Source organism: Ochotona curzoniae, unplaced genomic scaffold, assembly GCF_017591425.1.
Source record: "Ochotona curzoniae isolate NIBS_2020 unplaced genomic scaffold, NIBS_Ocur_1.0 contig_50, whole genome shotgun sequence".
Lineage (NCBI taxonomy): Eukaryota > Metazoa > Chordata > Mammalia > Lagomorpha > Ochotonidae > Ochotona > Ochotona curzoniae.
In genome coordinates, this window is record NW_024466446.1 from 2039223 (window position 1) to 2056386 (window position 17164).

General features: G+C 44.6%; 1 protein-coding gene across 7 annotated transcripts in view; it reads right to left on the bottom strand.

Moving 5' to 3' along the window:
• GNAQ (G protein subunit alpha q) overlaps window positions 1–17164 on the bottom strand; it is a 220151-nt gene that overhangs the window by 25580 nt on the left and 177407 nt on the right. For all 7 annotated transcript variants that reach the window (XM_040988792.1, XM_040988791.1, XM_040988790.1 and 4 more), the window contains 2 exons: window positions 7764–7892; window positions 5275–5404 (listed from right to left, as the gene is read on the bottom strand). In XM_040988792.1, the coding sequence (XP_040844726.1) occupies window positions 5275–5404; window positions 7764–7892 (259 nt within the window). The remainder of the gene's footprint in view (window positions 1–5274; window positions 5405–7763; window positions 7893–17164) is intronic.

Sequence of the window (17164 nt, forward strand, 5' to 3'; positions counted from 1 at the left end):
GATAGTGCATACGCAAGACCATCTAGAAAAAGAAGTGAAAAATCCACACCTTCTAAATTCTAAACTTACCACAAAGCTACAAGAATCAAGAGAGTGTACAAGCGGCTTAAAAATACTCATGCACATCAGTGGGATGGAATGAGCACCCAGTGGTACAGCCTCATCTTTACAGTCACCTGATTCTCAGCAAAGGGATCAATGCCATTCCAGATGAGGAAAGAACATCATCTTTGCAAAGCAGGAATACAGACTTTCTCAAACAAAAATCAGAGAGAATTAGCTGCTAGAAGATCTGCTTTGCAAGAATTATTAAAAGTTAGCCTTTAGAGAGAAAGAGAAGCATCTAGGTCAAAAAACTTGAGTCTGTATAAAGGAAAAAAAAATAGTGGAGAGTAAGTGCAGGTCAATGCGAAGCTGAACTTGTCTTACTCTCACTTGATGCTGCAGATAACAGTAAGTCGCAGCAGGGATGCACTGGACTACATGCCCCTATGCACACGATTTCGCATGCACTTAAGCGCACAGGGGATAGCATCGTGTCATAGCGGGTTAAGCTGCTCTTTGTGATCTGGCATTCCGCAGAGTCCTGGTTCCAGTTCCAGCTGCTCCACTTCTGACCCAGCTTCCCACTGATGCGCCCGGGGAAGGCCTGAACGCCTGTTAGACCTGTTTGGTGTTACCTTTTGGGGGGCACATCAGCGGATAATTCATTCTGCCTCTGTGTCTTTCAAAATAAACGAATGAATTTTAAAAATCCTGCTTACATAGTATTACATGCAAGCGGAATGAAGGAGAGCAATGACATAGGGAAGGGAGACATTAGGATTATCTTGCTACTAAAAGCCACTTGCACTATCTGTGAAGCCATACTATCATTGTTTGAGTGAGGACTTGGACTGGGTAAAAAAAATTTCCAAATACTCCACAATCTCCAAGTACTGAGATATTAAATAATTCACCTCTGTATGAGGAGAGGAAACCAGGGGAACACAGCCAAGGGATGCTAGCAGCCACCGAAGGCCGGGAGATGAGAGGGGATTGGTCCCTGCAGCCGCTCCGGCTTTATATCCGCACTCCCCAGAGGCGTGCACACAAGGGGCTCGGATACCTGCTTCGTAGGCAATTCCCAGGAATGTTCATTTGGTGGTAATTCGCCTAAAAGAACACATACAATGTGTATACTATTCTACGCAGAACGTGTCAAGAAAACACCAGTGAAAACAACAAAGCATAACTCTGTCACGGACACGAACTGCCAGCAATGGAGTAGATGAGGGATGGAGGCTTGAATAATTCTAGCAGGATTTTGTCGTTGTTGTTGCTGTTTGGGATAGACACACAGAGTCTTGCTCCTCAAATTGTGAAATCAGAATTTCAAGGGCACGTGGAGTATTTGCAAAACAGATCACATACAAGACAAGCAATGTTCTACATGCTAATTGATGAGCCAGAACATCTCATATTTATGGATGATACTTAGATTAGCACAGAGTTGAAAAACTAACCTTAAGTTTATCTACATGCTAAATTACAATCTTTTTTTGACTATATGAGCTAATTTTAAATTCAAATGGAGGACCCAGTGCAATAGCTCAACTGGCTAATCCTCTACCTCCAAGCACAAGGATCCCATAGGGATGTCTGTTTTTGTCCCAGCTGCTCCACTTTCCATCTAGCTCTCCGCTGTGGCCTGGGAAAGCAGTGGAGGACAGCCCAAGGCCTTGGGACCCTGTACCCACGGGAGAGACCAACAGGAACCTCCAGGCTCCTGGCTCAGCTCTAGTCATTATAACCACTTGGGAGGTGAACCAGTGCATTAAAGATCCTTCTGTCTTGCCTCTCCGCACGCCTGCCTTCCCAATTAAAAAAAAAAAAAAACTTTTAAAAAAATGATGCATTTTCTTAATAAAGATTTATTTTAAATTTTCAGTGTAAGAGTAAAGAACCAAGAGTATCCAAAAAACTGTTGGATATTCACGTAAGGATATAATTGGCGACATAAACACATTTATACTGGTAGCCACAGTAAAGGATCAACCAGCCAGCCAGCCTGCAGAAAGACCCATGCATCCACTGAAGCTTGATGCTTTCCACATGCATCGGTAAAATCAATGAGATGATCGGAATCAGAAGAACTAACAAAGAAACACAGCTGCTTGAAGGGTTCAGGGAGCTAAGGATGCCAAAGGATTACTAGGTCCCCATTTGGGGAGAGATGGGTCCAGGGATGGGAGCCACTGTGAGGGAGATTTCTCCCTTGCTGGTATCGGCAGACTCTGTAGGCGGCACCTGGGATGTTGAGGGCACAGGCTTGTCTGGGCTTTGTCCGAGGGCTAAGCAAGGAAAACAGCCACTCGAGGGAAACCAGTTCTCCTTCTGGCCACCAGAAGGGCCACAGTGACTGGCCCAAGGAGCAGAACTTGTGGCAGTGCCAACAGGAATGTAAATTAGGGCATTCATTTTAGAATGAGCACCAGCAGGTGTCAAAAGTCTTGGTCAAATTCTACTTAAAAAAAAAAAGATCTGTTTGTTTGAAAGGCACAGTGACAGAGAAGAAAGAGAGTTTCTATTTACTGGCTCACTTCCCAAACACCATCAGCAGTGAGGCAGGAGCCAAGAATTGCAGCCTGGTCTCCATTGTGGGTGACATCTTCCGCTGTCCCTGCAGAAGCACTGGCAGGAACCTGGCTAGGAAGTGAAGCTTACTCCTCTGTGCTCTGCCAGTCCCAAGCTCTACTGCTCAACAGGAGCCCTAAATACACAGATGATGCACTGTGCTGTGCTTAGGTTTCTGTGTGTGTGTATCTCTGTACTCCTCGACTAAAATGGTAAAAGATAAAAAATAACAGAGGAAAGACGGCTGCACTGGCTGTTCAGTAACTGAGACAACTGGACAGAATGTGGCATCAGAGTCAATTCTTACTGTACACAAGGCCTATGGAAACAACAATATTTTGTTAATTTTTAATAGAAGGTACATTTGCACATCCTTGGGAAATATAAAGAATTTGTTAACATACAAAAATCCAACCAGTTAGGGACATGAGCAAATTAACCGCATTAACTAAAACCTCGGTAAAATAAACAGAACTAAAAACCAACCATATGCCCTCACAGATGACAGCTTCCGTAAGTGTCAGCAACTTCCAGAACACACTGTAAGCCTTCCAGAATACAGTGTAAGCCTTCCGGAATACACTGTAAGACATGCATGTATCAGCAATAAAGAGACTACTTCACGCGGCGTGGGGTGAAGGGGAGGCCAGGCAAGGACATGAACTGGGGATCTGGATTACGAACAACCTAATTGGTGTGACTCACAGAAGGGCATGTTCACATAACAGACCAGCATGGCACTCGGAATAAATGAATTAGAGTCATGGGGCAGTCACATGGGGGAAAAAAAAAAAGACAAACCCTCAAGAACAATGCTGAGTGGATTACACGAATTGCAAAATGAAGTCATTTACACAGAATCTGCAATCACATACACCATTCAGAATCCAATGTAGCACCATGGCTCACTGATTCAGTAAAGCACAGTGAAAAACGAAATGTCTAGAAATGAGATTTGTGCCTTTGAGACCAGGGGCTATTCTGGGAGAGAGAGGAGAGAGAGAGAGATAGAGATAGAGAGACATGTTTCAGTGAGAGACCCACCAATTCTTCAATTGTCTATGGTTTTGTTTCTGGGAAAACAAAGATTGAAAGCAGGTTTGTCCACAGTTTCAGTTCTTTACTTTCCTGCACCATTGAAACTGTTTCTGGAAACAGGTGGAAAATAAATCCCACTTTCCTAGTTTGGCTCGCTTTTCTTCCTGTATCTACTGCCAACACCACAAGGTACAGGTGCATCCCAGACACGGTTAACACTTACACTGAAGGTCGTCCCCTTTGAATCCTAGCACTTGGTTCCTTAGAGGGTCATTATCCTGGATCAAACTTTCTATCTTGGGGATCAAACTATGCCATATTAGGTTAAGCTTCTGCCTGCAGTGCTGGCATCCCATTTGGGGACAGGTTCAAGTTCCAGCTGCTCTACTTCCAACCCAGCTACCTCCTAAGTGCCTGGAACAGCGGGCAAAAAAACGGCCTAGATCCTTGGAGCCCTGAACAGCTCTGGCCCTTGTGCCATGTGGGGAATGAAAGCAGCAGATAGAAGATCTCTCTGTAAATCTGCCTTTCAAACAAAAATATTAATAATAAAACAAAATCTTCCTGCCTTACGTGGAGTTCCCCAGGGAACTGCAGTGACAGGAGATGCTACTTGGAGTGACAACTTGCTTACCTGATGCACTGTTAATCCCTGACTACCTCCTGTCGCTGGTTGCTAAGAGATGCAGCACTGCCTCCTCTTGCTTTGCTATAGTATTAAGAGTACAGAATGCCCAGTAGCTACCGTGCACAGGCTTGCCAGACTGTGGTCTCTGCCACTGGCAGGGTCTGGCTACCAGTGCCAATGGCTCGAGTCCCTCAGTGGGCTCTTGCCCACGTGTAGGTGTACACACACACACTCACACTCAACTGCAGCTCAAAGACACGGTTTCTTACACCCTTAATTACCCTCCAGAATTAGCTCTGACTCATCAAGCCTTTACCATTTTCAAAATCCATCTTTACTCCTGTTCAATTTCCGTGTCACAGGGAGGAGATGACAATTTGAATGAGTTCTCCAGGAAGGTACATTAAGGACACTCCTTCACTCACTCACTGTTTAACCAAGACACAATTACCCAACGGCCTACAGCCAAGACGGCCGGGGCCTCTGCAGCAAGGAGCGCGGGCTTTGAGCCTAGCTGCAAAGCCCCGCACTTTGCCATGAGAGCTTTGGAGTGCTCTCTGGGGCCCACCCATCACACACACAATGATTTAAACAAAATGAAAACAACAACAGGGTGACTCACTCCAGCATTCCTTGAGTGTCCTTTAGGAAGAAGGCTATCAACATGACCTCGTGATTAGCCTGGGGCTGTTCATGTGGGTTTTATTTTATTATTTTATTTTTCATTTTCAGAACTTGAGCATGATGCTAGGAGAATCACGCAAGAGCTGGCCACGAATGAACCCTCAGGTCCGCTCTGCCTCTGACCCCACGCTGGGTGGATCATGCAGCGACACAGAGCTGTGTGTGTTTATTGCAAAGAGGAAACAAACTCCAACCATCAGTTACTGAAAGGCACTGTGATGGGAAGGCTGGATTTTGCAGCCCCTGCCTTCCTACCCTGCTTGTGTGAGATAATATAAGCCATCACCTACTGCCTGCCGCGCGCTTACCTCGTTGTCCGACTCCACGAGAACTTGGTCGTATTCACTAAGCGCTACTAGGAACATGATAGAGGTGACATTTTCAAAGCAGTGTATCCATTTTCTTCTCTCTGACCTCTGGCCCCCTACGTCGACCATTCTGAAAGGTTAACAACAATTGTATTAACAGCACATATAGAAAACCTTCACAAAGCATCTGTAGCACTACTCAGAAACGTAGGAAAAACATTCTCTAGAAGGACAATGGTCAACCATGTCAAACAATGTTTACTGGTTACCTGCAGATTGTGTTGGCCCAGGATTCCCAGGCCACACATTGTACCGTGGTTATCAGAAAGCTACCAGACGTGTAGGAAAATCCTAACTCACTTTGGAAGAAAATCCTTATGTACGCCAAGAATCAGAACAAGATCGATTTGTGTTAAATACTGAGCCTGCTTCTTCTCCTATCAAATCAGAATGAGTATCTACATAAAAGCATCTGAAAGGTTTCAGCTATAGGCAGCATGAAGCTCTCACTGTGTATAAAAGCTCAAGGATCTTTCTGGCCCAGGGCAACCACCTGGAGCTAAACCTTCACCCTGACCGTGGCTGGGGCAGCTCTGCCGTGACACGTAACACTGTGTATTATAACAGGTGCACCAGCCAAGCCGCAAACCTGCTGGAAAGGAAGCGGTGCATAAAACATCCACATACAACAAGGTACCACACCAATGCCATCGTTCAAACTGTTTCTATCAGCTCTATATGGAATTAACTGGCATTGATTCATCTGAGTAACCAAGAACACATGAAACTCCCCGGCAGTGCTTGGCACTCAACCAGAGTTTACTCTGTTGAGTCCAAAACTTGACTGAAACATACACAATGTCCACAAGGGCGCATTGGGCATGAGAGAGAGTGAAAGTCAGGCTCTTGAGCACTTGCTGAAAACTGCTGGGACTGCTCGTCTATTGCTGCTACTCCCGGCATTAAACCCAAACCCACCGAGCGAGGGTCCCCCAGGGGCTGTTGCTAAAGGACTTCCCGGCACAGCTGAGAAACATGAGGTGCAACACAGAAGATTTGGACATAATTAGAAACTAAAGATATCAAAACTTGAATCCTTAGTCCCTACAAATACTGAGGTTCTGGGTTGTCCCTAATGGCACTGTGGGAATAATAAGCTACTTGTTCACATGAAATCTTTATTCCATGAAACTCTGCCCTGCACAACCATTTTGATAGTGGCAGAAACTTACATTTCTAGGTCATTATTTTCACCGCAGTGAAAAAAAAATAATAATAAAGGTTCCTCAAAAGCTACTGCATAAAAAAGCAGGAAAAAAAAAAAGATGTAATGCATCTGGTTTGGGAGCTTGCTGATTGAAAAAAAAAAAAAGAGGAGAACTGAAACCTTCATGAAATACCACATGTTTTTGGAAAATATTTTATAACATAATTGTAAGGGAAAAGAAATTTTTGCCTCAAGTTAAGAATCTCTAAACTTTAGTAACACAGGATGCTGAAGCAACAGGGAATCTTGGGCGTGATCTAATGTGAACATCTTGTACGACAAAAAACAGAGCAATTTTCTAAAAAGCCACCCATTTTAAGTCTCTTGCAGGGCTGCATGTCACACATTCAGTTATGGGTACAGAGACAATCTGGAAGAAAGGCCAGCCACGCTGCAAGGCCTGCTCATCGGAGCCCCGGGGCACAGGGACAGTGATGGAACTCCAGCTTGGGACGGTGACCTGGTACATGGACCCCTTCAACAGACAGGCCCTCGAGGAACTCAGCTCCTGCACTGCAAGCTACACATTCACACAGCTTCGTTTTTCACAGAGTCAAGTGGTTGGCATTCTAACCAACAACACAGCTGACTGTGTAATAAGGGGCTAAATGAAAGTACGCTAGTATTGTTTACTTTTTTCTAATCCAGGAACAAAAAAATAGGACGCTCTGAAGACATAGTACCTAGATAGCACAGCCAGCAGAGGTCAAACACTTGCAATTTACTTTGCTACAGAAATTTAGACTCTGTTAATTAACACAGTTTCAAAATCATGAACTTCAAAATTTTTTTTCAAAGAAATTATTTTAAGAATATAAAACATCACCACATCTTTGCCAAATAGGCAAATTTTGTATGGCTCCCAAATGACTTGCAGAGAACAAAATCAACATGAAAGATTGCAATAAGAATATTTCTCTTATTATATCTCACATAATTCCCCAAACATTCCCATTCGCCTCTTAAAGTGCTACCAAAAGAAGTTACAGTTAGCCCGCATGTTGAGTAACTGATTTACCAAACTAGGATTTCATTAATTTCCTGGTGGCCTGAATTGAAATCAGGAACCTGCCAGTGCTTTCCCATCCTGTCCTTCCTGTCTCAGGAATGTGGTATTTAATTTGTGTATCTAATGACAATCCCTTGCTTTCAATACTTAAAGGGCTCAGACACAGTCAAGGCTTAAAGGTTGTGAAGCAAGCTCTGGGGACGCGGTTACTACCTGAAAATGACACTCTGTAAGTCAAAGGGGTACTCGATGATTCCCGTGGTGGGGACTCGAACCCGAAGCACGTCTTGTTGCGTAGGCAGGTAGGCGGGGTCGGCTACACGGTCCAAATCATTAAGATAGCTAGAGGAGGAGACAAAATGAGTGACACCATTACACACCAAGGGGCAACAAGGAGAAGTAAGAGCAGTGAGTCAGAACAAGAAAATGTTAGAAATGGTAACACAGTTTGGGACAAAGAAAGATAAAATCTTCAAGTCCTCAAAATAAATGAATCTAACTAAGGATTGTGGGCCCTGTGTGGTCCTCACTTCTTACCTTACCCTTGACCAAAAAAATCACACAAAAAGCACAGGAGAGGGGCAGGGGGAGAAGTTCAGATGTATTTCCCTTCCTCTATTTTCTGTTGTCATGGCAGGTCTGGTTGGTAAAGCAGGAGTACAAACAGTTTTAGAATCATTTATACAACTTTGATTCGTATAAATAAATAACAGAGCCACACATAAGGTCAAGATGCTTTTCTTGTTTGTTTTGCCTTTTTGCTTTTTTTAAAAAAAGAAGGCAGTCTTTTCCTGGAATATTCTTTTTTAACTCCCTTAAAAGAAGAAATCAGGATTCCATGTTCTGAATTCTTCCAGAGCCCAAGTCATTTGCAATTAATCTAAAGATCCCACATTTCTAGTTATTCCGACAATGTCTAAGACAAATCCTCAATGTTCAAAGTCATCACATTTCAACATTAATCTCTGTTTGATACTCTTCCATTCCTTTAATTTTTTTTTAAAAAACTCAGAAATAACTTTATATTTTCAAGAGGTTGCAAAAACATTAGAAAGAATTCCCTGGCATACTTTAAACCTTTTCTCTCAACCCCGCATCGACAACATCCTCTGTCTCTATCATACCCCAATATCTACACCAGAAAACTGATATCATGACAATACCGCTGGCCAAATTATAGACCTTATTTGTATTTCACCCATACCATTTGTATTTCACAGACATATACACATATATACATATACACCCTATGTATGTACTACTTGCATGTGTCTTTGTATATAGATGGTTAGCATGTTTCCATGCATGTGTGTGTGTGTGTGTGTATACTTGAGGAAGTACACACTGCAATAAAATTCTAAAACACGTGGAGATCCACAGTCGTCCCCATATCAGGGCACAGAAGGGTTCTCTCATCACCATCCTCTTGTGTTGTCCCTGCCAATCTTAACACTGGACAACAACACATGTTCTCTGCCCTGGTACAATTATATCATTTCAAAACTTTTATTCTGTTCACTTGTCATGTTCTCAAAGTCTCAACAAAATTTTTGGCAGTGTTGCAAACGATAAAACTTTCTAGAAGTGATAGTCAGATGAAAATGATTCCTTTAAGTAGTATCTTTATGATTTAAAAAAGTTACCATGCTCCTTTGTCCTCGAGGAAATGGAACACAGACTTGCAATTGAAAAGTAAGAAAAATATAGAACAGGTGGACCCATTAATAGAATTCGAAGGGGCAGTTAGATTTTCAACCCCTTTATGTTCACAAATAAGCACCAGTAAGTGCTGAGAGACCTAACAGGAATGTCTATGGACATCACGCTCTAACTCAACGAAATCACAAAGTCTTTGCTTTGTTTTATCTACCTGTACTGATATGACTGAAGCTAAAACAGTATCAGGCAAGGAATAGTTACCATTTATTGGATGGACGGCCAATGGTGATGTTTACTTAGGCATTATTTAAATGCCATTCTTATGGATGTTTCTATATGAAATTGAATGTTAGAAAGCAAAATTAGGGCCCGGCGCGGTGGCGCAAGTGGTTAAAGGTCCTCGCCTTGCACGCCCAGGATCCCATATGGGCGCCGGTTCTAATCCCGGCTGCCCTGCTTCCCTTCCAGCTCCCTGCCTGTGGCCTGGGAAAGCAGTCGAGGATGGCCCAAAGCTTTGGGACCCTGCACCCGCGTGGGAGACCTGGAAGAGGCTCCTGGCTTCGGATCGGCATAGTATCAGCCGTTGCGCTCACTTGGGGAGTGAATCATCGGACGGAAGATCTTCCTCTCTCTCTCTCCTCTCTGTATATCCGCCTTTCCAATAAAAAAATAATAAAAATAAATATTTAAAAAAAAAGAAAGCAAAATTATGCTAAGTCTGTAAATTTAAGGAATCATACAATAGCATAACTAAGTCTGACTTTAATGAAAATTTCACTTCATATTTGTGGGGGGAAGGTTCAATTTTCTAAGACCCCTCACCAAAAAAGGTCCCAACCTAGAAACTCCCCATTGTAAAACAACTAATTTACATGCTAGACATGTCAGCTTTTCCCCAGCTGGCAATGAGCTCTGTGCTGACCAGTAGCAATCAAGCTGATGGTGAGACGAAGGCTGGGGGCACTGTGATGAGACAGGCACGGAAAAGCGGACTGGATCCAAAAGTTCAATCAGTCTCTCAGCACAGTCTTGGGGTTGATCGATATGGGTAACAAATCTATTTTCTGGGAGTTGATCTGTCTCATCACATCACATCTACCGAACAAACGGCTAGTCTCCTCAGACGGGATTCCTTGATTTATCAGCTCCTTCATCCAAAAAACCTTGAAAAGAAAACCCCACTGTCAAATCGACAAAATCACCTTTAATTTATCTCCACTCCCCACGGATGTAATTCAGAGGACTCACAAAGAACTTCACATTTGCACCAGGGGTGCTTGCTCAGGAACATGAATTTCGGTGAATCCTGCTCGGGTCACACAACACACACAGAGGTCAGCACACAGGGTTGCCAAGTGTGCTGGGCTGCTTCCAGAAGAGGAGCCTGACAAATTACTTGCTGTCCCTCCAAGGATGCTCCATATATTTTAAATTAGACATTTACAGCTTGAAATTGCACTGTCTCAGGTGGTTGGCAGAGGAAAAAAAAAGTCCACTTTACTCAGCTAAAGAGCTTCAATCAGTCTAGTTTAACAAAGGGAATGGGCTGAGAGGGACCGTGTCCAGCTCTGCTGGTTCTAATCTACCTCGCAGAAAACTAAAACAAACCCCTAACACGGCAAGGCAAGGCAAAGGGCAACAGAAGACCAACAATAGTGAATGTCACAGCCAAAACACAAGACTGGGTGGTTGTAGGCAATCTGTGAGGTGCCTTTCACTGCTGAGGCAATGCCAGTGTGGCCAGCTTCCGCCTGCAGAGTCCCTGGCCTGGCATGCACCCTTCATCCCGGCCTCACAGGACTCAGTCAAGAGCATCTCAGCACTGGCTGCACTTGACGCTTGCTGAGGCAAGAGAACCATCTCCGTTGCTCGCACCCGGTTAAGACTTGGCCACTGCCACCTGTTGATGCTTCCATGGAAAGTACATCTCACAGCCTGAGGATGACTTGGGAGCTATGGGGGATGGGCTCCGGGTGGATTATTCCATTCATTTAACCTTTTGAAAAGAAACACCAAGGCCTGGACAAATTTATACCACAGAGTAAATTCAGGGAGTTAATTATAGCTATAATTTGTTTTGTAGGAATGGTTCTGAGTGGCTGCTTAGGTCATTCTCAGGGTGTTGCTATGGTGAGAGGCACAGGTACATTTCCAAGGCGATGCGTGTGTAACGAGGGGCTGGCAGCAGCTTGGTCCTGACGTCAGGGAGGGAAAGCTGCCGTGGTATACGAGCCATCTCCGAGTGTTTACTAGGAACTGCTGGGCTTAACCCCTGAAACTCAACCTCATCCCAGTCCTTGCAGGATGGAGATGAGATGACTTTCCACCGCATTGAGACATTTAATAATTGATCATTTGACAGCTGCCTTGAGAAAAATCACTTTATCACATGCGTTTGTTAGGTAGCTTCAGCTCTTACACTCAGTGGGAAGGGCTCTAACCACCCAGCTCATGGCTGTGTCAACAGCACCGAGCTCCGGACCTGGAACATGACAGGCACCCAGCATGTGACTCAAATGGCAACCACTTTATGGTAAATTGTATAGTGGTTAGAGAGGCAGGTTATAGTGTTTAGATGTCCACCTTTATCCAACCACCTCTCTGGGCTACTATTGGCCTGCACTGCATAGTGACGACATCCTGAACCGAGATGACTCTGTCAAACCCGAGGGCAACACAAAAGGACAGGTGTCACTCAGGGAACTATGTAGGACTTGCTTCCTGTCCTTCTGCAGGCTCTGACCACATCACGACATATTCTGTATGTTCATTTTATACCTGTTGGCATGAGCCTGCAGCTTTTGGAATTCTCCCTTACCCAGGGCAAACTGAGCAGCTGGTGTCTCATCAAAAAACACTGCTGGTTATACTCCCTTAAAAGAAGAAATAGGTTTCGATGGTTTTCAGTGAAAACTGAGGCAACAATGAGATTCACGTAGTAACATTTCTACAACTCATTTCTCACAAGGAGCAAAATGCATAGCTTTATGGAATTCAGCCACGATTGCCAACCGTGACATTGTGATGGATGCTAAGCAGATGAATATTAATGGAATAATTGCTGTCTGCTCTAAGTTCCCTAGTTTGTAGCAAGGAAAGAGTTATATAAAGAGAAAGATATATTAGGGATAGAATAGATTATGTGTATTTCGGATGCAGTAGTTGTTTGCGAACCTGTCTGAATGGTTTCTTACCCCTGGTGATAATCTATAAACTCATCCTTCTGTAGTACAAGAGAACTACTTTAAAAATCATCCCTTTAGTTGACAGCTGGAAATGCCTAAACTCTACACATTTCTGGCTACAAAGCAAAGAAAATCAAAAACAGGATACACTCCACTACTTCAAATAAGAGAAACTTCAACTTCTCCAAAACAAAATGCCCAAATCAAAAATGGTATTGCTCTTAGGTAAGTTGTTAAAAGACATTCCAATTGTTTCTTAGTTATCTTTTTAATTAACTGGGAGGTAGACCCAGACTCAGAGAAAGAGAGTGTGGGGAGAGCTCTTAGCGCATGAGCGCCCCAACTGCCCCCAGTGGCCAAGGTTCCTGCAGGCCGAAGACAGGACGTGATCTCAATCCGGGTCTCCCGCGTAAGTAGCAGGAGCCCAGGCTATTGGGTCACCAGCAGTTGCCTTAGAGTTTGCATTTGCTAGGCTACAGTACCCACCAGCATGAGCTGAACCCAGGGGCAGGTGGGGCCAAGCCAGGCTGCAGTGTGTGCTAGTAGATGGCAAGGTAAAGAGAGCTATGCCAGTCTGGGCCACAACACCCACCAGCACACGTAAGACCTGGGATGGGCAGCAAACAAGTAGGGGAGCTATGAAGACTTACCCTACTGAGCTATTGCTCCAGCGGTAAGCATGAAAGCTTGGACTGGGGGCAGAACAGGCTGGGCAGGGCTACAAAGCCCATTGGTCTGAATATGAGCTGGGTAAAGGGGAGAGCAAGGCTAGGCTAAACAACCACATCCAGTTGGTCATCGCATGAGCCAGAGTAAGCGCAAGCTGTTTGGGCTTTGCCTCAGCATCAGCTAGCAGGTGCTGGGACTGGGGTTAAGTCCTGTCAGGGCAGAGAGCAGAACCACTTGCAAGATCTGGGACTGAGAGTGGGCATAGCAGGGAAATTGTGGGCCCCCCTCTGATGGGCTGCAGCTCCCAGAGCTGGAGATGGGCCTGGCTGGACAGGCACATCAAGCACGAGTAGACACAGGAAGGAAGAAAGGAGACTGGAAGCAGTTGTCTGATGCACTTTCCCCCACGGCTTGACGCTCTGCACCCTAATCAACGATCCACATGGGCATGCATCCCTCTCAACTATGTAATCATCATCCAAAATAAAGGTCATGACTATTAAGAAAAAAATTACACCAAGAATGAAAGGGTGTCTGGGAAAAGCAGAAAAAGACATCTTAGTCTTTCTCAATTGGTGAAATTTCACTAAATACAGTAAGAAAAATGAAGTCAGCATTTTGGCATATTCAGCCTGCATACTACGGGTAGCGTGTGGAGGGCAAGAGCGCTCTTCAGCCTCCACGCACCAGCTCCCCCAAGGGCAGGTACACTGAGAGCATTTGCAGTTCAAGAGCAATATTAAGATGAAGCTATGGCACAGATGATAATTTGGGGTAAGTTTCACATTTTTAATTATTGAAAAGAAGGTTAGAAAAACTAGGTCAACTTCATTAAAAAAAAAAAAAGAAAAAACTAGTAAGACCTCATTGTGAGTGGACCAGTCTCCAGGGATTTCAAAGCTAGATCATTTCATGAGATTGCTTCTGACACTGTCCAAAGCAGCAAAAGCTAACGAGGAAAACAGAACCCCACCATCTTGGCAGGACTATTGCTATAAGATCGTAATGATCCAAGGGTAAAAAAAAAAAAAATTAAAGTGATTTTAGAAAAAATAAAAAAGAAGTAAGAGTTCTGCAAATCTGATACCTCAGGGTTGAGAGAGAGGAGAGAGTCAGATGGAAATTTCTGTGCCATGACTCAGCCCTGTGCCTGAGGCATCTGGCAGATCCCGCTGCTGACATCAGCTCTGGCGGTCATCTGGTTAGGCTGGTTAGCTGCACCGATTACTCATTACACAAACACTTCCATCTCCTGAAGAGTGTGCTTGGCACAGGGCAAATCCACTTCCCTTTTCCCTCTTTAATACCTGGCACATTCTGATTAGAGTTCAAAGAGCTACAGTAGCATTTACGATAGGTGTTAGTGCACCAGATAATGCGTGCTTCGGACTCACAAGTCCAGGTGACAACAAAGAGCACTTTGTGGTAGCAGCAGGGTAACAATCCTGTTTGGAGAACTTGCTCAAGGGAGAATATCCCGCAGGGTCACAGAGGAGTCTTACGGGGGGCGCTGAACTACTCAAGGCAAGCAAATTGTACAGGCTAATTGAGTATCATCGAAAACAAGCTATGCTTTTGCTCACCAGCCCAGCACGGATCTAATATAGCGAGGACTGCTCCCCACGGTGCACTGTGCCCGGCCACACGGGCCAAGGGTTAGGCTCTCGTCTGTCAGGCTGGCCAGGGCTGGGGTCACAACAACAGATTCCCAAGTGTGTTGCTTGAAGAAATAAATTGACCTTTTAATTAAAACAGACAGTGAAAGAGACAGAAACAAAGGATACAGAGGGAGAGGGAGAGAGAAGAGACCTTTTTCAATAATCATTTATCCATCTTTTATGTAAGAACTGAAAGCGGTTGACTAATATTGCTAATATTGAAGCAATTCTAAAGCAAATCAAGACCTTTCCGAAGACTGGTTTCTACGTTAGCCTGCTTATCGAGACATAATGGCAGCCCTGCACCCAGTTAATTTACACGCATTCATTGAGGACCTGCTATGCGTTAAACTGTAATGTTAAAATAAATTCTTTGCCCTTAGGATGTCAGGCTACCTGGGAAACAAAGATAGCACGGATGAATCAATTAAGAAATAATTAAGTGCCAAATTGTGTGCTGCTAAGTCAGAATGCACTAAGAAGAAAGGGGTGATTAGGAGCCTGGGTCACAGGAGAATACTGTGCAAAAAAAGGATGTGGGGGACAAGGGACACTGCGGGCACAGAACGGATCGGAACAGGCAGGGAAGAGGAAAGCAGAGAGATGGGAAGAAAGCAGAGAAGGTGTACAATTCTTATTCTTGCATTACTCATCCATGTAACAGTTTTTACTGGGAGCCTGGAGCAAGCGGGAACATAGGAGGCATTCACTGGTGTACCCCTGAGAGTGAGGCACAAAGGAGGGAAAAACCCCACAAATTCTGTCCTCAGGGTGCTCAGAGTGTGTGTGTGTGTGTGTGTGTGTGTGTGTGGTGTGGTGTGGTGTTTGTATGGTGTTTGTGGTGTGATGTGGTGTGGTGTGTGGGGTATGTGTGTGTGGTGTGGTGTGGGTGTGTGCGCATGTGTGGTGTGGTGTGATGTGTGGGGTATGTGTTTGTGTATACATGTGTAGTGTGGTGTGGTGTGATGTGTGTGCACGCGCACACACCAGATCATCATTAGGCTTTGTGGGCCACATGGGCTCCGCTGCAATGACTTTGACATTGGGTACAGAGGCAGGTGTACGTAAACCAAGCCACCTGCTGCGTCCCAGTAATGCTTGACTTTACAAAATGAAGCAGAGGGCTGGATTTGGCTGCTGGTTTTGCTAATCCCTGATCAGCAGGAGGAGCAGCCCTCCTTTCAGCAGGGTACCACACCACCCTGAATAAGGATGGCAGAGATAACTCGAAGGATGTCAAACCCCTGAAGATGAAATATTCCACTAAATAGGAACAAGCAACAGACTGACACACTGAAACCCAACCCAGCCTTTCTGCCTGCGTCTTTAACTGCAGCGAAGAGAGCAGTTAAACACACGGAAGACTTATTTTTGCACCTCTAAAAGCTTGAAAAACAGGAAATGCATACTGTCTCTTAGGCTCATGGCAGCTCTTGGTGGAAGAAACAGGCACGGCTTATCTGTGCTGTTTGCTTCTCTGGTTCACTCCTGTAAAAGGTTATTATGAGATGTGGTCCATTAGATAACAAGAGGAGAATACAAGCAAACATGTTACTCAAGTGAAAAAAATTTTCTCTACATGATTATTGTTATTCTTTGAGAAGCACAAAGGTTCAAGCTCATGTCCTCTTGTATTTAATCATGTGGAGGATGACTTTTGTTCACTATATTTCTGATAAATATAGGGTTGCCGAGTTTCACCGGGGTGCACTGGCTCATCATTTCTCACATTAGGGCAGGCTACCGCAACAGAACAAAGAGATGTAAGAAGTCAGAAGCGAGCTGAAAGATCAGTCTTTACTGCCCATGTGTGAGGAAAGTGAGATTCCCTAGGGGAAGGTTCTGGGGGTGGCCAAGAGCCGAGGGAATTCCTTCCGTGGTAAGATCTTGACCCAACATTCTCATCATGCAGTGGTCTTGGTGCCTCTAAATGCCTGGGGTAGGCTGGAACTTCTTCTAAAGTCATCACAGTAACATCAGGATGGCAGCATGCCAGGGCGACTCCTCAGTGAGCAACGTTCAAGCAAAGCACCTGCTCACAGATCTAACTATCCTATCTCCGAAACTATGTGTTTTAAAAATTGATTGATTTATTTATTTAGGGCCCGGCGTGATAGCATAGCAGTTAAAGTCCTCGCCTTGAACATGCCGTGATCCCATACGGGCACTGGTTCTAATCCTAGTGGCCCCTGCTTCCCATCCAGCTCCCTGCCTGTGGCCCAGGAGGGCAGTTGAGGACGGCCCAAAGCCCTGAGACCTTGCACCAGCATGGGAGACCTGGAAGAAGCTCCAGGCTCCTGGCTTCAGATCAGCTCAGCTCCACCTGTTGCGGACGCTTGGGGAGTGAATCATCAGATGAAAGATCTTCCTCTCTGCCTCGCCTCCTCTGCCTTTCCAGTAAAAAGAAATAAATCTTTTTTAAAAATTATTGATTTATTTGAAA